General features: G+C 43.3%; 2 protein-coding genes across 4 annotated transcripts in view; one reads left to right on the top strand and one right to left on the bottom strand.

Moving 5' to 3' along the window:
* Positions 1–3,696, top strand: part of LOC106820693 (LDLR chaperone MESD-like) — a 6,248-nt gene extending 2,552 nt beyond the window's left edge. Inside the window, exons 3-5 of the mRNA XM_014825200.1 lie at positions 1,902–1,983; positions 2,634–2,784; positions 2,956–3,696. Coding sequence (XP_014680686.1) covers positions 1,902–1,983; positions 2,634–2,784; positions 2,956–3,456 — 734 coding nt within the window. The 3' untranslated portion in view covers positions 3,457–3,696. The remainder of the gene's footprint in view (positions 1–1,901; positions 1,984–2,633; positions 2,785–2,955) is intronic.
* LOC106820692 (paired amphipathic helix protein Sin3a-like) lies at positions 3,640–25,350 on the bottom strand. Of its 3 annotated transcripts, none has more exons than XM_014825198.1 (25): positions 25,194–25,350; positions 22,856–22,954; positions 22,438–22,595; positions 21,504–21,612; positions 20,919–21,082; positions 20,534–20,747; positions 19,335–19,529; positions 19,101–19,187; positions 18,475–18,615; positions 17,635–17,790; positions 16,222–16,427; positions 15,535–15,671; positions 15,168–15,265; positions 14,586–14,860; positions 13,285–13,365; positions 12,937–13,120; positions 12,619–12,769; positions 11,952–12,065; positions 11,391–11,632; positions 10,892–11,075; positions 10,164–10,333; positions 9,145–9,327; positions 8,625–8,803; positions 6,947–7,250; positions 3,640–6,714 (listed from the first exon to the last, which is right to left on the bottom strand). In XM_014825198.1, exons 2-25 carry the CDS (start codon positions 22,883–22,885, stop codon positions 6,433–6,435), a joined length of 4,044 nt encoding a protein of 1,347 aa, XP_014680684.1. In that variant the 5' UTR covers positions 22,886–22,954; positions 25,194–25,350; the 3' UTR covers positions 3,640–6,432. The 3 variants fall into 3 exon arrangements, with proteins under 3 accessions (XP_014680684.1, XP_014680683.1, XP_014680685.1); XM_014825197.1 differs by having other exon boundaries at positions 22,438–22,598; positions 25,194–25,349; XM_014825199.1 differs by having other exon boundaries at positions 20,919–21,067; positions 22,438–22,598; positions 25,194–25,349.
* Between the last annotated feature and the right edge of the window lie 1,367 nt (positions 25,351–26,717).

Below are 26,717 nucleotides of genomic sequence, written 5' to 3'. Positions count from 1 at the left end.
AATCCCACCACTCCACCACAGAGTCACCGCAGTAGACGTTAGATGAGCGCTGTCGCTCTGCGGCACTTGTTTTGTATGTGTGTCTTAAATAGATCAATATTTTAGGCCGTGTTACACATTTGTGGCCGTACAGTTTCAAAACTGACCATGCAAATCAAGGCTGCACGGCTCGCTGGCTAATACGTTGCAGCCACATATCAGCATACCCTTGTGTTGTAATGAAATTGTAAAGTAGCCGTTAAAATCGAAGAAACCATCAAGTCATTACAGTTTTATCGCTTTGAAGCAGTTAAATGCCCCAAGCTTGTGAAACTGCATTTTTAGCTCAGCTGACGAAGTCAGATGCAGCTGGTAGAATCGCATGATTGTCCGTGCGTGCGTGCGTGCGTCAACAGTTGGGCACAAATCTTAACTGCTCGACGTACGGTCTTGATATTCAGGACGTGGGGGGGGGGATCGCGAAAAAGACTCGGTATGTTGAATTTGGGGGTTAAGGGTCAAAGGTCAAGGTGTGTCAATGGAGGGGGAATATTTCCCCCTTAACTTAAAGGACAATTGAAGTCAAATTTTCTAACTTCTGTAACGTTTTTATATATAGAAATACATTCAATAACGTATTCCATTTCAAATCCGGTGCCCAATTAGTAATAAACACCTGAATTGAGCGACACCATTATGTAAACATAGTGCGTGCGGTGGTTAAATATTCGATGTTTTTTGTTATTTCTCATGCTTATTTATTATTTCAAGACACAAACATGTAGCCTGTAAATGTACTTATATTCATGTACATACATATTACCAAGCTGAGCGTGATAAGCTCGGTGATCAGTGTACTCGCATGACTCACCTGGTCTAGCGTCGAACTGGTCTACAATAACCCTGGTCTTCTCATTCTCATGGCAGCATATATACATTCAGGTGTCGTACTCATTAATTCACAAACACCTCAAGAACACCAGTATTTGTCTACAGTCCTATCGGGTACCGAAGCTTCCATTCCGCCATGTTGTGACTGTTCTGATTCTTGAGAGGTTTCTGCCGACTCTTCGCGTTGCTTTTTCAGACGATTCTCTTCAATTTCTTCTTGTGTATATTCAGGCTCAAACCTATATCCAACTGGTAAATCACTATAAATATCATCATCACCTGCGTAATCACTAGAATCATTGAAATTATCGCTTTCTGTTTCCATCTTATACACAACAGTGCACTCAACTTGCGTTAGCGTGGCGTCGCTCAACTTGGGGCCGTGACGGCACATGACCTAGATTACTATTCATGTGTTTATTACTAATTGGGCGCCGGATTTGAAATGGAATACGTTATTGAATGTATTTCTATGTATAAAAACGTTACAGAAGTTAGAAAATTTGACTTCAATTGTCCTTTAAGATATAGAAGGAAATAGGGAATTGCAGCACAAATCTCAACGGCTCGACCTACACTCTTAATATTTGATGTATAGTGTGATGGGGAGGAAACCCATCACCAGTGCGAAATTTGAGGTCACAGGTCAAAGGGCAGAGGGCGAAAGGTCAGATATCAGACATTCCCGCGGTGGCAGGAGGGCGCACTTGATTCGGTTGCCAGTGAGTTTATCAGAAGAATACCTGGCTACAGTACACGTCAGTTGAGCGCTGTCGCTTTGCGGCACTTGTTACATCAATATTGCAAAGGTCATGTTTCATTAGGTATAAGTTAAACAGAGGTTTACTCCACCTGCAAGTGTTAAGCCGAGAAACAAGAAAATGTGAGAATTTAGCTTCTGCTTGGTAATAATTACGATAGCACGATTGGTAATAATCATGCATTGCTACTTCTTTGACTAAGGTCTCCTGAGATAGCCGATTTAAAACTTTGTTCATCATACATCTCTATCGCCACTATTTGTTTTGTAGGTGGTCCGACGCGTGAAGAGACGGAAGCAATCACGCAGCTTTGGCACACAAGTCTGTTCAATGCAAACTATGAGAGCCAAAGGTAGTGTCTATATTTTAAAGAATTGTTTGTAGAACTAAGCCGGTCCCATGTTTGCACGTAGATACACTGTGTAATATAATGAGAGGCAGGGCTTTCATGTCTCATGTTTGTGCAAGTCAATGCTAGAAGTCACCCTTTGATCAGGTGTGGCACATGTTAAATAGAGACTACATTTAAATGTTAAATAGAGTTTTTTCTGATAAAACCTCAATATCCTTTATTACTCTTGCACCCTTACACATTGTAACTCATGCATTATTTGATGGAGTGCAGTCGGTGTGCTAGAGGTGTATGTGTTATGCCGTGATGTGATAGTTGAGGAAGGAACTGGTATTATAGGACTACACTTGCACTGTACGTTTGAGAATTTTTGGTGCCAAATATTGATTAAAAGATAAAAAATGTAACCGCGAATGCTACCGTGAATATTGTATATATATATAAATGTTGTCATGAATGAATGAATGAATGACCATCTCAATGGTTGCACTTTCTAGACATAAACCCTGAAGCAGAATGACAAAACATTTTGTTCCTGTAATAAGTATCTAAGTATAGAAGTACAGTTAATAATTGACTCTTTAAAAAAGTTCTTTGTGAGAGCACAATTTAAGTAGGAAGACACCTTTACTCTACATCTCTTTCTCCAGGTTTGTGGTAGATGACAACAGAGTGATTTTCATGCTTAAGGATGGCTCAAAAGCTTGGGATATCAAGAACTTTCTAGTCACTCAGGATAGGTGTGAAGAAGTTACAATTGAACAACAGATCTATTATGGCAAAGCTTCCCCACTCTACAAGGTCCGTAAATGTAGATTTATATTTCCAGTAAATACATATATATGAGTGAACACCTGCCTAATCTAAAAGGATTGTTTAAAAAATAATAGTACAGTACGTCAAAATAATAATGAAGTAACCAAACAATAAATTAGGTGGTCCCTAAAACTGCTGCCATCTTTGTTTTCATAGGTTCAGCAGAAGGAAAAACGTCCCGATATTAGAGGTAAAGAGGAGTTTGCAAAAATACTGAAGGAACAGGAGACAGACGAAGAGCCAGCCGAAGAGCCAGTTGAAGAAATATCAAAAAAGGAGAAATATGAAAAAGACCGGCTACAACAGAAAACAGAGGTAAACAGGCTGAAAGAACAAAAGATAGAAATTGAGACCAAACTCAAAGAGCTACAAAAGCAGTCTCAGAAACAAAGCAGTACACCCGAACATACAGATAAAAGTCCCGATAGCATAGATATCGAGAACAATATAGAAAGGCTGAGGGATGAAAAAATTAAAGCTGATGAGGCATTGAATGAAATGAAAGAGCAAATGAAGAAGAGCAAGCAAGAGCAGAAAGAGTTTATTATGAATGCGATGGACCAGAAGCAAAAGCAAGCGGAAAGCATTAGAGTAATTAAGGAGGCCAATGCCAAGGAAAATGAAAAGAGACAAAATGCAAAAAAAACAGAGCTGTAGGGCACGTGTAAAATGTAGGGAAATGAATGCCTTTGCTTTTTTACATAGTTTTTGTACATGTTGCAGCTATCCTATTTCGCTTCATTCTAGTTAATTAGGTAATATTACCTAAATTTCATAAAAGTTGTTTAAATAATTTTTTCTTCAACACTGACAGATATTTGTTAACAATAACAACTGTTATAACTGGAAAAAATTTATTATATTTTGAAATAAAAATGATATTATATAATATTTTGATACACTTGTGCTGTTTATAACACTACAAGGTTCTCTATCTACACCCAGCTACACCACGCCCCACACAATTGATTAAATCAGGCACATGTTACAATCGACACAACTGCACATCATGGCGGTGGGAGCACTCTCTGTACAAGGCTACATATTCTTTCTTTTCTTTTTTATATTAATTTTCGAAAGTCACAATCTCTAATGTATAAACCTTTTTACATGTGTAAGTATGGTACAAAAGCAAACTGCTTGTTAAAATTCTCAAGAATATGTAACCTTTGGCATGTTGTAACACATATACACATTTGAAGACCTTGCCTGAATGTATCATTTGGCAACCACGACAATGGATCAACATTACAGGCAGGGGTTCACAATATTATTTCAAACATACACTCAACAAACACTAAATTAATTGTTCCCCTGTTCACTTGTGCTTTTCTTCAGCTGGCATGTTCATTTGTTGTAAACCATACCAGCTTGCCCGCATTATGCACATTCTGAACAGGTACATATAATCAGGTCCTGTGGCTCCCACCCAGTTTTCACGCTAATATTTATAGATACATGATACACAATTGAACATCGATAACAGATGAGACATACCGATTGAACGGTTACATAACTAAATGTACATACAATGTGACACAGGCATGCATTGTATGTTCGAGGGACCTCAACTTTAACGTTACATATTATCTGGTACTGCATTCAATGTCCGATTGTGAATTGCCAAACCCCTTTTCATCATGCATAAATGAACGACTTTGCCGCTAGTTTGTTTAACAACCACGTTTCTCATCATATTCTTAATATAATGCAGATAGCCAAGTGGGTTGAAATCACATCACAGAAGCATGGGAAAACACACAGGTTGATAGTCGAATTATCAGTGCTTAGGGAGAAAAGTATGCCAAATACTTCATTACAATCATGGACATAGACGCACGCGCACGCACGCACACAGACAGACACAAGAAGAGAAAACATTAGCAGTATACGGGAAACAGTAGCAGTGCCTGATGCTCTATTTTCGGTATAAGAAATTTTCTTGGTAAATCCATATAAACTGGTGTAATACAAAGTATACATCTAACCAGATAGTTGCGAGTTCCCACATACCACGTTCATACCACGGCACCGATGTACCATTTCGATCAACCAAATCATACATGGCAACAAGAACGCTAGTTCCAGGCTGCAGCTGGCAAGTCAACGAACACTGGGTGTGAAAACAAGGCAGCTCAATCTTCATGCAGCTTTATCAAAGTCCATGGTTTGTACAAACAAGGTATGCGGAAGACAGCAACCGTATTGCTAGATGAATGCATGGTTACACCTTTATTTGTGCTTGCTTGACTTGTGCATAAATAAGTGATATGATAATATTACACCTTGTTTCTTCATCATTTGATAGTGAATCGATTAAAACAACAAATATATACACAACATATGAGACATGTACAGTATGTAAGAGGCACATGATCACTATAGTAATAAGTAGAGTACATCATATAAATGAGGCAAATTTGATTTAAACACAAGATGTTGTTACTATGGTATTTTTCACGAAACACTTTAAACCATTGGCATTATTGAAATTGTAGCTGTTGGCTTGATATGGAATGTCAGGACTGCGTACAAAAACTACTTGAGAAATGCAAGCCCACGCACAAACACACAATACACGTTTAATATGTACAAATGAGTTTGGTACCCTCAGACACTCAACACACGCACATGCAGACACATGCAGACTAACCTCCAGTTGGCGTCGTGCTGACATGCAGAAACTGCAACAACCAATTGACCACTTATGACGTGGTAATAAATAACATTTGAAGGGAAGGGAAACACTACTGAGAGCGCCAGTTCACACTACATGTATGCCTGCAACATTATTAATGCAGATCACTACACTAACAGCCTACAACAGCACACAGAAAGAAATTTACACAGCAAACTATTTACAACCACCATACTTGAATAATACAAGATGTACACGGCTCTGAACATCAAATTTATAGATTGCAATGATGAGGTGACATATATACAGTGTTATAGTGTATATATAATAGCATCACACCCTTCTCAACAAGCGACACTTTTCTCGCTTGCATTATTACATGTGTGTCTACTGTCTAGTATACTAATTTAATGTCGCATTAGCCACTTTATAACGAGGCCCTTGTATTTATTAGTGACCCTTTTAGCACTTGTATGCTTCAGAAACCCTAACGACACTTCTCTCACTGCAGTGTGAGAGTGAAGTGGTGCTAAGGGTGGGAGGAAATCCACGAACCTGACAATTTCAACCTGGCCCCAGATTTATTTACATGGCGAAACGGCAACGCACGACGCTGCGCATTTTCTCGTGCCATCGTTACCGCCCGCCGAATACTCGATAGGTGGGCCATCAATTCGGTCTTCCGAACGGGAACCTGGGCCGACGTGACCCGCACCGACCTTCCTTCGACCCCCCACGCGTTCACGCTGTGAGCAACGCCGCATACGAAGCACTGCTAGCCAACGTGCCCGTATCACGCGACAGCCGCGGGCCGCGAGGTAAGGACTCGGCGTGCGACGAGGATGTCCTCGTACATACCTGCCAAGACCCCCCCCCACCACCACCCTGGTCAAGCACCCACTCAGTTTCCTGGAGAACGCACGCCCCACGAGACATCCCCGGCTCCCGACCCGCCGCCGCGCCCGGTTCCTGGGATTCGGGTTTTCACGCATTCATTATGACGTCGGTGGCTGCTGCTGCTGCTGCTGCTGCTGCGGCGGCGGCGGCGGTGGCTGGTGCGGGGGCAGCTCGACCGAGTAGCGCGTGTACTTGTGGTAGGGTGACTCGTCAGCGTCGTCGCGCACGGTGCACACTGTCTTGCCGGCGAGGCCGTCGATGCGGCCGGCGAGCCAGGAAGTCGTCGCCGCGTCCTGCTCCTTGGCTACGTTGCTCGTCAGCCACGTCTTGTGCCACCTGGTGAAGTTGTTGTACAGGTGCGTCGAGACCTTCTTGTGGCTCTGTCGTCGAAAAAAAACCAAGAGAGATAAGTAACGATAACAAACAATAACAACATAAACAAACAAAGTCGTGATGCTCGGCAGAGAGTGAAAAATAGCCACATGACTACGTGACGGTTTTTCATCAATTCGACCGACTCTTATCGCGAAACAAATTTCCCCGGTGGCACGTTTGTTATTATCGCGCACGAACCTTACGAACGCGACAAGATGTTGCCACGGCGACACTCACCAGGCGAGCCTTTCTGAGCGCGTTCTTCTTGTACAGGTAGTTCTCCGACTTGACGACGAACAACATCTTGCAGGAGTTGAGGTTGAAGCGGCACTCCGCGTTGTCGGAGATCTCCATGTCCTCCGCGACGTCCTTCTCCTGCTTCGCGGACTCGTTCTCGGCAGGGTTCTCCTCCTCCTCCTCCTCCTCCACCTCCTCTACGCCGGCTCCCTCGCTGCGTTGAGCCTCTGCAGCATCGGGCTTCTCTGTTTTCGCGTCGTCGTCGTTGTTATTTCGCACGACTTGCCGCCATTGTCTGATGTTCCTGCAGAACGAAGATCAACATCACGCGATCGAACCTCTCCCGACAGAGCAGCCGACTGACGCGAATGAAATCTCGTATATCTAGAACTGTACGACTACGCGTATTCCAGTTTCGTACGCCGAAGACGATTTCCGCATTGAAATTTACGCCCTGTCAGTTTGCGCGCGTCTGTTTTCCTAATAAATCAAAGTGAACTTCACTGGGAAATCATCGTCAATCAGGAAAACGAACACGCAATGACGAAAATGTCTTCGCAAATCCACAGCCACTGTTCAAAATACTAACACAAGAAAACTATTGAATATCTTTACGACGATTTTCTCTACATTCCAATATGACACGTCCAAACATGCTAACAGCTCAAGCCTAATCACACCTAAACTCAGGTGTGCACTGCCGTCCCGCGCATATCCGCTTAAGTGACCAACTAGCTTCTCTTCTTGTAGCTGGCTACTGTCGGGCTGTGCAGCATGGCATACGATGTACTCTGTATACATTATTACGAGACGCAATCCTTAACAGCCACGCTGCGCGACTGCCGCAAACTGCACAAGCATGAGCCTACCTGGGCAGGACACTGGCTTCTCGCCGAGCATGAGCCTAAGCCTGGGGAGGAAGCCTGGCTTCTTTCAGAGCATGATGCCTAACCTGGGGCAGGAACACTGGATTATTCGGAGCAGAGCCTACATGGGCAGGAACACTGGCTGTCTTTTTGGAGCATGAGCTACCTGGGCAGGAGCACATGGCTTCTTCGGCGAGATGAGCCTACCTGGGCAGGAAGACACTGGTTCTCTTCGCGAGCATGCGCCTACTGGGCAAGAGCAGTGGCTCTTCGCGATAATGATACCTGGGCGGACACTGCTTCTTCTTCGGGAGCTGAGCCTACTGGGATAGGACGAACTGGCTCTTTGCGAGCATGAGCTTACCTGGGGAGGGAAGCACTGGCTTCTTTACGCCGAGCCATGAAGCTACCTTTGGGCAGGAACACTGGATTCTTGGCAGCGAGCATGAGCTACTGGGCAAGCACACTGGCTTCTTCAGCATGAGCCTATACCTGGGCAGGAATACTGGCTTCTTCGGCGAGCATGAGCCTACCTGGCAGGAAACTGGCTTGCTTTCGCGAGCATGAGGCTACGTGGGCAGAACACTCGGTTGCTTTCACGGAGCAGAGCCTACTGGGCAGGAACAACTGGCTTCTTCAAGCTGACGCTCCGGGCAGGAATACTGAGGCTTCTTTCGCGAGCATGAGCCTACCTGGGCAGGAACACTGGCTTCTTCGCGAGCATGAGCCTACCTGGGCAGGAACACTGGCTTCTTCGCGAGCATGAGCCTACCTGGGCAGGAACACTGGCTTCTTCACGAGCATGAGCCTACCTGGGCAAGAACACTGGCTTCTTCGCGAGCATCTCCTTGAGCTCCTCGGATATCTCCTCGCCGTCGTTGGACGTGTACTTGTCGACGTACTCGGACCACTTTTCGACCTCGACGGCGTCGTCCGACGCCTCCGTGTCCGTGTCGAGCAGCTCCACGGTGATGCGGCCGTCGTTCTTGTACTGCACAGGTAAAACGGTGGACACCAGTCAGATGCAGACGGTCACCACAGATCCAGTACAATTCTACCTATCACATCTCTGTCTATCTATGGTCTATCACAGACCTAAACAAACGGTCACCACAATCAGACCGAGATGGTCACCGCAGTCAAACCCAGACAGTCACCCCACACCCAGTACAACTCGCTATCTATCACATCTCTATCATATCTTTATTTCTATCTAGATGGTCTAACACAGACCTAAACAAATGGTCACACAGTCGCTCCCGCTCCCGCTCCCGCTCCCGCTCCCGCTCCCGCTCCCGCTCCCGCTCCCGCTCCCGCTCCCGCCCCTCTCACCAGGTATATCTTGAAGCAATTTTCGTCGGCGAGCGCCTGCTCGGCACGCTTCTGGTAGGCGGCCTCGGCCGGCAGGCGCTGGTGCTGCGTCGACAGGTAGCCTCCCGTCGCCGCGTTCTTACGCTCCTCCTGGAACATCTCCGTCATCTGCACGCCGGTCTCGTCGACGACGAGATGCTGCAGCTGCGGCGATAGAGAGAGACGATGTTTTCGTGATTAACCCTACTCTTAGCGAGCGGCAGGACAACCCCACCCCGCTCCGACACCTTACTTGAATTGCTGCAGCTGCCGTGGGGTACACAATATATACAACACCCTAGTGATCCAGCTCAAGTTAGTCCACAACGTGCCATGAGAGAGACGGCGACGCGCACGGTTGTTAGCACAGCCGACAGACTTCGAACTCGAACTCGTTAATTAACTCTAATCTGCCCGAGTGGCAAGACGAGCCCGACTCCGCCGCCGTCCCGCCACCGATCCGAGATGTTGTTGTTAGGTCTAGGTCGATTGAGCTTAGGCTTTGATACGAACGACGAGTGACGTTTGTATGTGGTGCACGCCGATATGGATGTCGACTCGTTTTTAGGACGACTCATCGCGACCACGATTGGCTAGAACTGTTATGTCAGACACGCCAGGCGCACCGGTCAATTACCGGCATAGCACGCACGCAGACTACAGTCACGTGACCATGCCGAGTGGAAATTGGTAATTTACTGTGAATACATCGGTTATCTGAATTGCTGCAGCTGCCGTCGGTTACGCAATAGATACGACATGCTAGTGATCCGATCCAGGTTTGTTCACAATGTGGCGCAAGTGTTACGAAAACATCACAAGCATTTACTTCGGCAATCTGAACCAAACCGAGAAACAGGGGGGTGTTAAACCCACAACTTGTGGGCACACACCCGCTACAACAGACGAACCACGTAACGAACGTCTACCGCGTAAAGAAACACGAATATAAATCTATTAGTGGTAATATACATGTGTAGTAAATTCGGGGGTGTGTGTACCTGTCGGACGATGTTCTGCACCAGCTTGTCGGCGGTGAAGGCGAGGTACGCGTGTATTCCGTACATCTCACGCAGCTGGTCCTCGTAGGCCGTCGGATCCAGGTTGCCGTCGAGTAAGTTCTTCACCATGTCCAGGAACACAGGATGATAATCCTCGACCTTGATTTCACCTGTGAGAAGAACAGATTTTTCTATTTATTTCACCTGACGAATGGAATTTTTTTTTCATTTATTTCACCTGGAGAAGAACAGATTTTTGTTATTTATTTCACCTGGAGAATGAAAGATTTTTGTTATTTATTTCACACGAAGAATGAAAGATTTTTCCATTTATTTCACCTGAAGAATGAAAGGTTTTTCTATTTATTTCACCTGAAGAATGAAAGGTTTTTCTATTTATTTCAAATGAAGAATGAAAGATTTTTCTATCTACTAGCCGTTCTGTATCTCGTGCTGATCAATTCATTGCTCCCCACCGGCGGGAATGCGTATCTCCGTTGCGGTAACTTTTCGGACGTCGGATAATTACGAAAACTTTTACTTTTACGAAAACTACAGATTTCACAACTAAATCGAGATCACATTGTTGTTAAGTTTGGGGTTTTACCGCGACTGGACGCTTCGCACGACACGCAAGCAGGGCTCGGCGACGAAACTACAGACATGACGGATAGCTCAGTACGGACACAACAGTCACGTGAGTAGGGAGGAGGATGCGCGTCACTCACTCGGCACTCGCAGTCGCAATGCCATCGCCGTCGACTCCTTGCGATCTTTCTTGTACTGACACTCCTCCTCTATGAATTGCTGGGCCCTCATGTACATCTTGTTAAGGCGATCACAGAGAATTTGATGTAACCGGAAGAACAAGTACCAGTTGTTGTTTCCGATAAACAGAGTGCAGATTTCACCCTGAAAAAAAATACGCACACGGTAATTAATTACTTTTTTGTCACACACAACCTTGGATTTTATGCCTGGAATCAGACGTTATTTTTTACAAGTATATTTTTTACTTCATTATCATTTTTTTCATACTTTACATCGAATTTATATTAATCGCGCAAAAATATAAATAAAAAAAAAACGCTAAATCACTGCACTGTCACATTACTGATAAATTCATGAAAAATCCAATGCATCGTAATGATCTATTGCATGTACAGAGATGAATCCAATTCGCTCGTGCATACGTCACGATGCACGGTTAGCCGACGCCGCACTCACGTTGTCCGACGGCACCGGTTCGCTGTCTTTTGCATTGCCGGACGTCGTGACTGCCTCGCTGTCACTGTCGCTCAGCCGGCTGTTTGTCCAGCTCTTCTCCTCGCCCGTCTTTTCCTCCTTCACGCCGCCTCCGCCACCACCACCGGGCTTGCTTCTCGTCGTCATGCCGTTGCCGTTGCTCCGCGTCGTTGGGCGTCCGCTGTGCTCTTCCGACTTCTCTTTCGATACCCTCTCGTCATCGTCTGAAGCGATCAGGAGATTAGGAGGATAACAACTACCGAAATCATACGATTACTGTGACACAAACCGCAGCTAACGTAGTAAAAAGTCGGGGGCTAATAAAGCTAGACCTAGACCGGCAAAATAAAACGAGTCTATTTGTACAAAAAAGACTAAGACGCAACCCTTCACGCGGCAGCAGCAGCAGTGCATGGACTATGCGTGCTTACTTAGCGTAGCATAGGCTTTCGCATCAATGCCAAAGAAAGTGTGTTTCCAAACGCAAAGCCAGTGAGTGCTGAAGCGACCTCGTGGCGCAGCTACCTATAGTGAGGCACTTACCGTCGTCTTTGTCGCCTTCGTCGTCTGACAGCTCTCCTCGTGCCACGTAGAACAAGTCTGGGATGAAGTGGTTCAACAGCTGCTTGATCTTGTACTTGTCTTCCTTGTGAATACCTGACATCAAACGTTCAAAGAACTTAAAATTCAAGTCCATAGAAATTTCCATTCGACTGATGTTACAACGTTGTTGTACGGTTCAAATCGGTATACATTCAGTGTTTCCCCTGCATTAACACGAGCGAGGCGGGCCGCCTCGCTTAAATTCTCAGCCGCCGCACAGAAATTTGTCCAAAACACCGCTCGATGACGAAAATCATTGTTCTTCCATAGAACAGTGCTTATAATGCACCAAAATAGCGTAGAATGCACCAAACTGCAAGAAATTCCAGGGGGAATGCCCCTGGACCACCCTAGCTGAGCGAGCACCTTCAGTGCTCGCTTTGCTAGGACCTCGCAACGCGCAAACGCACCAAGAAAATTTTACCACCTCACAAACTTTTTTTGGCCAGGGGAAACACTGTATATTCATTGTATTCAAAATGAAATTGAACTGACTACAATAAAGAAAAAGGGAAACGATGGACAATGTCTCTGTCACCGCTCCTCCCTGTTCCCTTCTTTACTGAATGGTAAGATAGCAAAGGGAAACCGAGACTTATCTACGTACTTGTCTGACGTTTCATGTGATGGATGATTAATGACGCAGAATCGTCAAGCATCGCCTTGTTCTCATACCGGATGGTCATGTGAGGACCCGTTAACAAGTCTTGGTTGATGCCGTCCTGTACATGCTCACTGCGCTGCAAAATATTGGGGTCCTGTTTTCGATAAAAAGAGAAAACAAGAAATGAACACAAATTCACCGAATAAAAATCAATACAAGATTCGCTTTTGATACACAAGCAAAAAGTATTCAAAACTGGGTTACTGCATTCCAACACAAGGTAATCTGTAACATCTGTTTTACAATTACACGGCAATTTACCTCGTCATAAATCGTTTCAATTTCGTTGAGTAAACTCTTTGAACGCAGGCTTTTCGTGTCGTTCTGTTTGTAGTTGATACCCTGGTGATCGAGGGATTTCAGATAAAACTTCTCATTCTGTTCGCGCCAAATCTTATTGAATTGCTTTTGAGCCTCTCTCCACTCTTCTTCCTTGGCTTTCAACCTGTGTTAAATGTTTAAACATATACATAAAATATAAATGCATCAAAACCCAATATAAAAACTCCAGAAAGAAACACCAAACTTGCACAAGAAGTTCTGCATGAACTGTTCAAAGTTCAAATGTCAAGAATAACCATAAAAATTATTGTTAAACAAGCTATTTACCTTCGCAACACTAAAGGCACGGCAACCACCGGGTTCTTTTTCAATCCATCGATGATATCTGGGGCTTTGTCCCCATATATTCTGCAAAAATCGGCATGAAATGATATTAGAATCTACGCACGAAAAGAATTTAGAGACAAGATCACCGACTGCATCATCTTCATTTAACATGTGTAGGGACAGTGAGTTTCCGTTTCAAAAAATCGCCTTTTCCAGTTGGGAAGATCATGAATTTCGTTTCAAAGTAAAGAAAAAATGGAAATTCGTGCATTGGTGATAAGTCAAGAAAGTAGAGATAACCTAATTCCATTGAGTTGCTGAAAATTTACAGGCTAAAATCCAAGTATATTCAGGCAGGCGACAATTTCGCTCAGCTGTGAGTAATAAATTAAACACATCTGCATTGCAGGTGTGCATGTTTATTAGAAAAGTGCCAGTTCACCCCCATGCATGAGTAATGGGTTGCCTCCGGGTTTTTGCCTACATTTCAGATGACGGTAGCCACGCGAGCGTTCAGGGTGCTATTAATATACAGACTGCTTTAGAAAATAATATGATTTAAGGAGTGTAAACCTTGTTCAACAAACTTCTGTCTTTGCAATTTAACTACAAATATAGTCTCACATCCACACAGGTATGGGCTCTAATAATAGCAAAAGCAGTTCAGTCCTTTGTTAACAGTCAACAAATCCATGTTGAACCCTCCCTTTCAGGGTCAAAATGTTATCAGACACTTACTCTTCGCGCGTCAATGGAAAGCACATTTCATTGTCCTTTCAATAGTGATAAAAATGGTAAGTCAGCGCTGAAACAAAAAAGTTTTTCACTCTGTCCATTAGGCCATGTCCTCAGAAAATGACCCTTTGAACTGTGACCTCCAATTCCGCACTGGTGATGGGTTTCCTGCCCATCACACTATACACCGAATATTAAGAGCACATGTTGAGCCGTTAAGATTTGTGCCGCAATTTCGCATTTCCTCCTATACCTTAAGGTAAGGAAGAAATATTCCCTCCGTTTACACATCTTGACCTTTGACCCCCAAATTGGTCATCCCGAGTCCTTTTCACGACCCCCCCCCCCCCGACGTCCCGAATATCGTGACCGTACGTCGAGCGGTTAAGATTTGTGCCCAACTGTTGACGAATGGACGCACGCACGCACGATCATGCGATTCTACAAGCTGCATCTGACTACGTCAGATGAGCTAAAAGCCATCCACACGAAACACAAAAGGGAAAAATGAACCGCCTTTCACGCCGAACCCCATACCGCTCTCGCGCACCACGCGCGACGCTCACCGCTGTATCGCACGCCGGTGGATGACCTCGGACGTGCCGCCGAGGCAGTTGTCGAGGCGATGCTTGGCGGCCTCCTCGGGCGACATGCGCGACAGCTTCTTTGCGACGCCCTCGAGCACGCGGATCGTCGCGAGGTTTGTCTCGAGGACGACGTCGAGCTCGAAGCGTTCGTCCTCGCAGCGGTAGATGTGCTCCTCGTAGACGTTCTTGCGCGACGTCACGAACTGCGAGTCCTCGGACCACGACGGGAACGACACCCACGTGTCGTTGAGCTCCTGCGGGGGAACGAAGGCAAGAGGGGGCATTGAAGAGCGAGAGAGAGAGATAGAGAATAGCGAGAGCCAGAAGAAGCGTTGAAGAGAATTCGGCGGCGTACGCATGCGCGACAGTCGTCACGACGTTTACGAGCTCACCATGAGATGCGCGCCGCACACGATACGTCGTATGTCACGACACTTACGCTACGATACGTATCATGACGATTATGCAACGATGAGACACAAAACGCGCACACAAATGAAAACGTCGTGTATCGCAACACTTGAGCTACAATACGATACGTAGCACAATAATTGCACTCACCTCCCTGCACAGAGCAGTCCTGCCACTGCAGCGTGGTTGCACGTAGCTTTTGGGCAAGGCGCGGTAGCTTGCTCCGTAGCGCTTGCAGGATGCATAATCTAACACAAGAGATAACGTGAAATCACCAGCTTTTCCTAAGAAATGCCCACCTACACATGAACTATACATCATTTGAACATTACGTAGAAAATTTAATTACGAGATGACCTAATTAACATTAGCATGCTTTTTAGCCTTTCCCCTAACGTTACGCACGATTCATTTGGAAATGTAGTTGCCTACATGTGTCTGCTAGACATAAACGTCTATAGGTAACATGCAGGACGTGCAAACATCATCCACAGTGCCTTGCCCAGAATCCCCATACCTATTTCCATGGCTAATTCTCCGATGGGCCGCTCTCGCTCCTTGTTTGCCGTGCCCATCGATATGGTATCAACCAGACTGCCGCTCTCTTTGTAGCCCAGAAAGTCTTTAAACCATTTAAACAATTCCGGGAACTTCCTGCAAGTGGGACGGCAAAACAATCATTCTCTCCAATTCAAAACTCACACATCGTGAAACTAAAACGTAGAAGTACCTACCAAGATCGTAACGCAAGGTTTGCAGTGTCAATTTGCAATAACCCGCCCAAAGCCTCAGCAACGTGGAAGCACACTGTCACATCACACTTTTTTCTATAAATATCTATTAAGATCGTAACGCAAGGTTTGGCGTTTGTCAATATGCGATACCCCGCCCACCACAATATCAGCAACGTAAAAGCACACAGTAGACACAGTTTAAAAAAAATCTATTAAGATCGTAACGCAAGGTTTGCCGTTTGTCGATTAGCGGTCCCGCTGCCCACACGACAGCATCAGCAACGTAGAAGCACGCAGCAGACCCTTCCGATCGTGCTCGCGCTCGAACGGGACCATGGAAGAAGATACGCCCGGGGGAACACAGTGCAGAAGCACGCAGCCGACCCTGCTGATCGCGCTCGTGCTCGAACAGGGCGGAAGAAGAAACGCCCGGTGATACATGGCCGACCGAGGCCAGCACGCTCGCTTACCCTAGGAACGGCGTGACGAGCTGCACGAGCTCGACGCGCGACACCACCTCCTGGTTGAACAGCGTCAGGCAGCGCAGGAAGTTCTCGTAGACATCCTGGCTGCGCAGCGCCTTGCGCACCTTGTCGAAGAACGCGTACTCGTTCAGCGTGCCGTACTTGCCCGCCTCGGCCAGCGACACGTCCTTCAGCGCACCCATCTTGGGCTTCTGCGGCAAAAACGTGGGGGACATCGTTAGCGCGCTACACGTCTGTGTGTGAGGCGGCATTAGGTGGGTGGGTGGCCCGCTTAGGGGAGAAGACCTGGCTATGGTGTTAGAGGGAGGGTAGTCTGCTTAGGGGAAAAGACCTGGCCAGGGTGTTAGAAGGGTGGGTAGTCTGCTTAAGTAAGAGGATGCAGCCATGGTGTTAGAAGGGTGGGTAGTCTGCTTAAGTGAGAGGATGCAGCCATGGTGTTAGAGGGTGGGTAGTCTGCTTAAGTGAGAGGATGCAGCCATGGTGTTAGAGGGTGGGTAGTCTGATTAGGGGAGAAAATGCAACTATGGTCTTAGGAGGGTGGGTGGTCTGCTTAAAGGGGAGGATGCAGCCATGGTGTTAGGAGGTTGGGTGGTCGGCTTTGAGAGGATGCAGCCATGGTGTTAGGAGGGTGGGTGGTCGGCTTGGAGGAGAGGATGCAGCCATGGTGTTAGGAGGGTGGGTGGTCGGCTTGGAGAGAGGATGCAGCCATAGTGTTAGAAGTGTGGGTGGTCTGCTTTGAGAGGATGCAGCAGTTAAATTGATATATGATAGTAGGCTCTACGAAGAGAGAATATAGTCATGGTTTAAAAGAGTTGGTAGTCTCTATGGAAAAGGATCCAACCAGGATGCTAGAGGGAGGGTACTCTCTTTGGAGGAACTAAGAACCATGACCTTTATTAAATGCTATGTCTCTGTCTCGGTTCTAAATGACAGAGATTCAACTGGGCCTTCCAACAAGAAACATTCTCCTATAAATATGTCAGACATACACAAACAGTGCAGGTTCAGGGTAAAGTGGAAACTAAACAAAAACTTTAAGACTGAAGTTTAACTAAAAACAAAATCATGAAAAAAATGCAAAACAAAATTAGTACAAAAGTACAGCGTTCACAATGGTAAATTCTCAATAATTAGGCTGTACACGTCTTATCAAACGTGCACATGCAAACCTAAACTCACACCCACAGATTAGTGTCAAAACACATCGCTACTACTCAACCACGTACACTTGTGAATACAAGACCAACTCAAACGAGAAGTCAACTCCTTTCTCAGTACACTCTACTAGTGTCCGGTCAATACACGACAGCGCAAGTAGTCACGCAGAGTCATGAATCAAACCGCAAACGAACACTCCTGTCCGGACGGTCGAGGACACGCCGCGCCTCGTAGCCTCACCTTTGGTGGTGGACCGGTGCTGGTAGATGACCGGCGTATGTGCGAGCCACTCTTGCTCTTCAGGCTGCTGGAGCCGCTGGGCATCAGCGGTTTCTTCACGGTCGACGAGTGGTCGTTGCGCAGACCCGCCGTCTTGTTTTGCGTCAGCGAGCCAAACTGTGCGCAGCAAAAAAAAACAAACGAAACAAAAAAAAGTCGTCAGCAAATCGCACACAGATCGCGCACGCTTCGTATCTTTTTATGCGAACAGTATATGTACCGACTATGTACAAACTGTGCACTCATAGAAAACTTTACGCTTACACGCAACGAAAACGGTTACACTACACTTTCAGAACTTTTCGATTGGTGTAAGACTACATCCAAGTCCTACGTGATACTCGGCAGCTTATGTAAAAACCAAACGTGACACACAACATCAAGAGCAATCAAGCATTCTATACTTCTACTACTGAAGTTAGAGGTAAGCACGATTAAACCGAAATGTGCCCATTTACACACCGTATAGTTCTAACATCTTTCCTGGTCATGCTCTGCACAAAAGACACTAACAAGGCCCAGAATAAAATCACACCTTACACAGACCGTCACAAAACGGAACCTAAAGGTCACAGACAAAAACTTATTAATATTAATTATTAATATTTATTAAATTAATCATATACTGCACACACAGTAGTAAGAGGATAACTATTAGTATAGAGCAGTAAGAGGAAGATGCACTCTCTCTCACACCACATCAAGAACTGAAGGTCACGCAGATGCTAACAAGCACAGATGCTAACGAGAGTGAGGTCAGAGAACGACCACACGGTGACGTGCGGGTCGCGCGTGACGTACCAGGCCGGTTGACGTGCCGTTGGCGTCGGGGAGAAACTGTCCAAACTCGTCCAGCAGATCCTCCTGGTTCTCAAACAGCTTCGCCACCTGCTGATACACCTCCTGCTCTGTCAGAGGCTGAGACCCGGGACTGCTGAGCCCCTACAGGAAAACACGGGGATTAGAAGGCCAGTGTTTCTTTCCCACCAACCAGGTCAGGGGTTATTAGCTGTCTAGCAAGACGACTAGCTATCCTCCTAATCTAGTAGCTAAACTGATTAACAACATAAGAGCACACACATTAAACAACATGTATGTGCGTCTGGCTACCGTTATTAGGCAGCCAAATCTAAAATTGACGGCATAATAGCCCTGGATATTTATCCAATGGGCATTTCGAATTCTTAAAAGAATCTAAACACAATAATAGCGAATAAACCCTCCATATGGTGTATATATATATAACAAACCACCTTCCTAAGAAAACAGGCACACTTAAATTTCTGTTTGTGGGAAGCACTAGCTAATGAGTAGCAATCATGATTACCTTGTAGGATGCACAGTACTGTAACCTAATTTACTTTACAATAGCCAACTTAATTTAGTATCAACTGAAACATCACTGTAATTCAAAGTAACAACTGTACCTCTTTAAGATTTCGCTGCTCCTTCTGGTACGTATGTAATATCTCAAGGAAGGCCTTATACACATCCGGCTGCCCTTGGAATCGATTCTAAAACACAACAAATATCACAAAAATGTAAAAACATTTTCACAAAATTACATATCTTGGATTAACTAACATATTTTCACTTAAAAAAAAACCCAGATACGCAGCAAACGACACCGCGATCTTTGTGATTACGAATAACGCGTGCACCTTTATCTTGTTCACGTAGTTGATCGCGTGGTTGAACTCCACCGGCTGGCTTCCGAGAGGCATGGCGTTTGAGGCTGCCGATTGGGTGGGCGGGGGCGGCGGCTCGGGGGCGTGGTACGAGTGTTGAGACGTGGCTCCGCGCGGCGAGCCGTGTGTGCTCCCCCCGTTCGCAGCCGCGGCCGCAGCAGCCGCCGCCTAAAGAAGAAACCGACAGTCAGTACACCGTCGACTAGACACAACAGTCGTTCGAAACGGACCTTTTCACCCGGACGTTACCCTCGGGGAAACCTTTGTGACGTCAGACAGATCTCGGCAGGCACGAATAATCGTTATGCTATTTACCCCAACGGTGGAAAGGTGGGTTCCTTTAAGGCTTTCAGCAGTAGATTTTGTCCACTTAGAAATATCTGGACAAAAACTCGTAACGTTCAGCAAATATCTGAATGAAAAACCCCACATATTCCAAAAGGAATTCTCTAAACCATTTCCATGAAATCAATCAATAAGCGACCACAAAATAGAACACGGAAATGAGGTTTTTATCAAAGGACTGACAAAAATCAAAGACTGTATTTCAAATGAATGTGAAGTCTATTAAATGCCATGAACAATGCAATAGAAAGTTTGTTATAAACAGACACTGCACATCGGTTATACATAAAAACAGTGATTATACATAACATCAACAATTATACATGTTACTACTTTAAGACAATTTTCAAGGTCTACACTACAACTAACAAAGTTATTCATTTTCTTTCACCTTTCGATTAAATGTCAGCTGGCCATGTCAGATAATTTTAAAATTAGTGCTAGCATGGTATCTCTTATTTAACACATTTTTAATTAGTGAATGCAATTTTCACTGGCAAGCTCCCAATGCACAATATTTTTATCATTGTTCCACCAGCCATATATGCCAGCACTCATACTTTAAAATTTAATATCCACTAAAGATACAATGTCATGTAACCTATAAAATAATGGTTACGACTAAACTGATTCATTTTCCTTCAAAATTTCATTCCATTCTCATGGTTTCTATTTGCCAACTTAATTTAATCTAGCTCCAAGGACGGATGAAACACTCAACTACAACAGTTTTGTGCGATGTATTTGACTGCTAGCTAGGTGGCAATAGCCAATGGGAATATGAAGGGCATTTGAATAACACCAAACACACATTCTATGACACATACCTTTGCTGCTGCGGCTGCATTTGCTGCATTCAGTTGGACAGTGGCTAGTGGTTGCGCAGCCAATGTGGGCATGCTTACACTAATCTGTGTTGGATCATTGGCCTGCACCTCAATCTTGTAGCCAGGTGGGAGGAAAGTGTTGAATCCAACTATGAGATCGGGATGCCCACTGAACAAGCTGGACACTCTTGCAATCACCCCAGGTGTGTCAATGCTGCAAGAAAAATGACAGAGCTCCATCTATATGCACATACTTGTGTATGTGTGTGTGTGTATATATATATTATTGCTTTATACTTATTCATAATCCTACTAGTAAGCTCATATAAAAATGTGAACTAATGCATTTAATCACACATTAGAGAACATCCACCACTGCACGTACGCCTGAGACTTGAATTCTTTCATAATATCCAGGAAATCATTGTAGACTTGTGGCTGATTTCCAAATTGTAGTTTCACTTGGTCCAGGTATGAAAGCGCATCTTCGACCTTCAAGCGCTGAAACGTCTGCTGTCCACTACCGACTTGGGGCTGTGCAAAAAGCATCTATCCAATGGTTTTTTAATGCTTCACGAAAGCTTGAATAGGTTTTTATACGATTTGTATATTTAATGAATTTATGTCTCATCATAAAACAGGTTATGAATTGTTAAAAGACGTTTCTATTCATGTCTCACAAACAACAGACTCACACATCTTTATACTTTTACTACGACAATAGTAAATACACTTGTAACTGTGGCGCAAGAAGGTGCACGCGTGACTAAACTGAACTCAAATGACATTCACAGCATTTCTTTTCTCTCAGCTTATAGTTGACCGAAGACAATAGATGATGAACAACGTCAACCATGATTATTGTATAATAACACAACGCACTTTCACGGTGTGAACTAAGATGAGCAGGAAAACGCAATTATAATGGCAACATTACCCATTGATAACTTTGTGAAAGGCCTCAAATTACCTGGGTAAAGTGGATACTGTGCGTAGTCTGTTGGGTTGCAGGTGGCGGAGTATGATGTGGTGATGGATGGAACACCGAGGTTGGCCCCTGATTAGCTTGACTGGGGATACTAAATAAAACAAAAACACCCTGTTATTAGATATGCATCCTGCTAAACCTAACATGATCCTTGGAATTCCTTCTTAAAGTAACTAATTATCAAATCATGTAACAGTTTTGTGTACGTACTGATAAATATTGGTAATATCACATGTCAATAATAATTTGACACCTCAAAACAGTCAAAAACACAAGTATCCAAATTGTGCAACCATTAAAATTTCAATGCACGACACCACCAAACAGCCACGTAAGCATTTTTTGTGTACAGACCAATGCATACATGTGCTGCTAATGGCATACATTTGCTAAAGTAATAATTTTGTAGAAAAGTTTTGGTTAAATAGACAAATTTTCCCACTGAAAATAACTTTGGAAGTAAATGTCATTATGGTGTAGTGCTAGTTGTAACTGGAAAAGGGGGGCAAGATTTACAAGGCAGATGGACAGCATTTTGTACATTCCAGGCACAAACCCTGAGGACATGACAATTAGTCAAATCTATAAAAAATGAGTTTCTATTACTGTGAATTCCATGTACATGTGATCATAGCACAATGTTCTGACCTCAACTCCTGTTCTTGAACGAAAATATTACTACACATATATATAGTCCATGGTTTTAAGTCTATAACTGGCTCAATCTGTACAAATTTTTATGATTACATAATCACCAACCTTTTACTTAACAGTGACATTGACGGTGATGCAAACCATAATCCAACAATATAGAGAAGACTGAGCGTAACACTACCTACACCTAACACTATTAAAATTGAAAGACAGCTAGAAAGAATTCCAGCCGGGATTTAGACACTATATAAAATTTACTTACGGGAAGCCAGCGAAAGGCATAGAACTGGCCATCTTGTTCTCGGTATACTGTGATGATATGGGCTGTGCTAGTCTTTGGGGCAAATTAGGAGAGGTTTGCAGGTTCACCTGCCCCTCTCCTTCACCAGTGTGCTGCTGTGGCTGGTAGCCAACTACTGTCTGCTGCAAAATATCACACAAACTGCTACAATTATGCTCGTCTAACATCGTGCAAAAGTCACAATTTCTCATGTCCTATTTATTAATTGGTAACATTAAATTCTGTTCAGACCACACCATATGTGCATGATTATACTTGCATGATTATACTAACGTGTTAACACCTAATAATTTGACAAGGACATGATAACATCTATTAAAGTTTCAATGGATATAGCATAATAGTTAATAACACAATGTGCAGATTCATTCGAACTTACCTCTTGAGCTTCAATATGATGTTGCATCATCTAGTCATTCGTGTAAGCTTGGATCCGACCAATTCGGACCAGTTTATGTTAAGGTCACCTATTCTCCGTCTAAAGAAAGCATGCAGTGATATAGTTATATTGTACCTTATTACATTACTGGGTGCAAATCTGACCTAAAATAGATGGTAAATCTTGTAGACAGTGGGCAATGCTCAGTCTAAATAGGTTGTAATCAACTCCTTCTAATTTTACAATAAACATAGCAAATTGCAAACAGCGATACTCAAATGCTATAATGCATATAGGCAGTAAAGTGTAAACATCATACGGCTAAAATCTAGATTTACTAGGTTAAGGTTTTCAGAATATAGAACAGTTGTGACTGTTGGAAGCAACAAGGACAGTTACTGCTGGAATCTACAAGTCAGTGAGTATATACCTAATAGTTTTAAACTACCCTAACTTTACAAAGTTGCATAATTTAACAAAATCCAAACACCAACTCAGGGTTCTCCAAGAGCACTTATAGCCTGGCGGCCCGCCAGGTTATCGTCGAGCCCCGCCATCCTAAAATGCACCCGCCACTCTAAATATCATAGCCGCCATGCTAAAATTAGCTAAAAAATGCTAAAACTAAGACCGTAAAAGCAGCCCCGCCATGCTATAATGAAAAAGCTTGGAGAACCCTGCAACTACTTCCCTGGAATACCAACATGAGTTATTATTATTGTGAAGACATATATATGCACAATTACTCACTACTTTTATATTTAATGATATGATTTTAAACAATAAATACCTATAGCCAGTAAACAAATATTTAAATTTAGTAACGTAAAATTTAATTTAGTTCACAAATACTGTGGACTTGTGTATTGAACGGAGCAATGAATTCAGGAAACAAATCCCGTTTGTTTTGGTTGTTAATTATACAAACAATGGACAATATGACAGCATCATTATAAGTACTGTAGTATGTTTGTGAACACTGAATAATGAATATCTAATTCATGAACAACAGCGAAATTTAAAACGATATTCAATAATATAACAGAAGATTTGTGCTTCTGAGTTCTACAAGTTTATGGTGATCTGTATACAATAATAATAGCTAAAGCTTGGATACGATGAACTTGATAACCATGAACTCAGACAATCTTATTCGTGCAATTGTGAAGTGACAGACACTGATATATATACACGACAAGATTAAAGTTAATATAAAAATTAATTGATTAACATGAGCAGTCATGAGCACCGCAAGTAATAACCTCAACAAGGGTTGGTTCTGCTCAACAAACTGGCGAGCGTACACGCTGTACCAAACAACATCATGGCGCCTGGCACACTGCGACCTGAAATGTTGTTGAATGGACGCGACCAAAAAATGGTACGTTCCAAAACACTTGTACATTTGGCTGTGCTCGAACGACAACAAATATTGTTATAAACAGAAATCCCATGTATCCGTTTGAAGTTAGTTTTAGTGTACCATGGACAACATAATCAACGACAATCTGTGCAAACTGTATGATCCAGCTTTGTGACAAAATCACAACGAAAATACCAACACAACCCGCCCACCCCTGTCTGCGTCTTCAGCACAAAACAAACAAAACCCGCACTTTATACGTGCTATTCAAGTTATTTACAGCTTAACGTGGGCAAAATATGCGAAAGATCGATCATGAAAATAACATGCGAGACACAATTCGACGTTATTATCTATATCTCAAGTTTTATCCGTGAAATTAGACGAGCAGAATCGCGCCTTTCTGAACGCTTGTTAGCCGCTCCAATCTACAACCCGCCACCCCTCTATTCACGAACACGGCAACCCGTCGGTTTAAACAGACATGCATTGATACATTTATACGCTTTCCCTTACTACGAGACTCCGTATGCTCATGTTTACAAAACAGAAATTCAGTAAGTCACAATTACACTGAAATAGTATATTTAATAGAAATCCAAGTAGATCACAGTTGCGCATTTTGAGTAGGATGAAAGGATGTTCTGACTGACGGCGACGTCGCCGTTCACCGCCAAGCAGTTTTCTATTCCAGCTCAAATATTGCACTATTTCCTAAATAGTTAAGAGTCTTACATCGACTAGTCGTACACTGTAAATGTAGCAACCATAAGGTGCACATAACGTAAAACCTCTGGCTTGATTTTGTAAATAATCGTTGGTAAATTATACACACCTTGAAAAATCAGATGATCGGTCTGCCAGTGAAGGCACCGCAATTCAAATCAATAATACGCAATAATCAGACGATCCAAAATTTTCAAACTTCACCAACTATAAAAGCAATGTCATCTAAACAAAAATGTATGTGCTCACCTTCACAAGTCCACAGATGCCGACGATTATCTAAGATATTTCAAACGGTTGGCATAAACATACCACCTACACTTCACTGACAACATTTTAGTTTTCGTGACGTCACTATGTTTAGCAAGCTGTAACCAATCATAATCCATTTTTGGATTTCTAAATTTTCGCGGGGACCGCCCATTTCCGGGACGAAGCGACATCTTTAGCTAAATCACGAAAGCGTTTTAATAAATTTATTCATGTACCTTGTTTATTCCACTGGTTGTGTTATCAAAAATTCTCTTATCCATTTTTAATTATAGAAATAAATAATGTATATTGACATGTAAGGATGTCCACTGAATGTAGTGCTTCTAGCGTGAATAGACTGCAAATACTACTTGAAATAGCCATGCTTGGAAGGGAAATGACAATAATCAGTACATGATCTTTGATATGATGCAATATCTAATAGAAGTACCGGTATACTATTGATTCAGTCTTTTAATATAAATTCAAACACGTAATATCACCACAGACTGAACACATATTATCGCTTATTGTCAACTATTTATATTTACAAAAATTTGCATTTAGTGACAATTTAAAAGATTTGGTAGGGCCTAATATAATATTATTATTAATAACAAATATACCTCAAATCTCAAAATGTCGCCAAAAATTTGGTCTTGAAAATATAGCTTAACTAATACAATTTTACTTGCAACATGTATAGTTATTATACATTAGATATGCATAATTATATTTAATATTATATATTAAGTTATCAGCCTGCGTAATTAGGTGTTGAAGTTGATGAAATGCTCCATGCACCAAGAAACACTGAAAACAGTTTGTCATGAAAAATAATAATGATTTCGCACATCAGTTATCATGCACACACAAGGGACTGGTAAAATAGAAACCTCATTGTTTGTTTTTCACAAATAATTATTTCATAAATTTACCTGATTATCTGATTATTTCTATTTACTCTAAAGGAAAGTTTACAGCATTGTTCACTATTTAAATGAACAATTCCCCCCTATTCTAAGCATCAGATAATGTATGCAGACTAGGTAATTTGGATACCATATCAACCAGTAGTTATGTGCATAATAATTTAAAAGGCGAAGAACGGTTAGACTACATATGCAACAACATATACACACAACGAAAATGATGTTCAACGAAATTCTTTTTCCTCCCACCAGTAAATATAACAACTGAAATAAAAATATGGGTACGAGGGATTTGTACATGTTGTTTAAACACTTACTGCCAGATCTGTTAAATAACTATGGCAATACGGACAGTTTGACATTGAGCTGCTTAGCTCTGGTAGAAGATGACAAGAATAGTAAAATGATATGGCCAGGGTTCTCCCAGGATGAAATTCAAACAGGGGGGAGGGGAGGGGAAGGGGGAGGGGGGAGAGGGAAACTAGGAGGGGAAGGGGGGGGGCGTGGTTTTTTACCGTACCACTAATTAATGCGTAAAATCGCCACCACACCATAGACGGTATTTGGGGTTCTTGTATATATAAGATAG

This window comes from Priapulus caudatus, unplaced genomic scaffold, assembly GCF_000485595.1.
Source record: "Priapulus caudatus unplaced genomic scaffold, Priapulus_caudatus-5.0.1 Scaffold43, whole genome shotgun sequence".
In the NCBI taxonomy this organism is placed as follows: domain Eukaryota; kingdom Metazoa; phylum Priapulida; class Priapulimorpha; order Priapulimorphida; family Priapulidae; genus Priapulus; species Priapulus caudatus.
The sequence above is the reverse complement of the archived record's forward strand: the minus strand, read 5'-3'. Positions and strand labels throughout refer to the sequence as shown.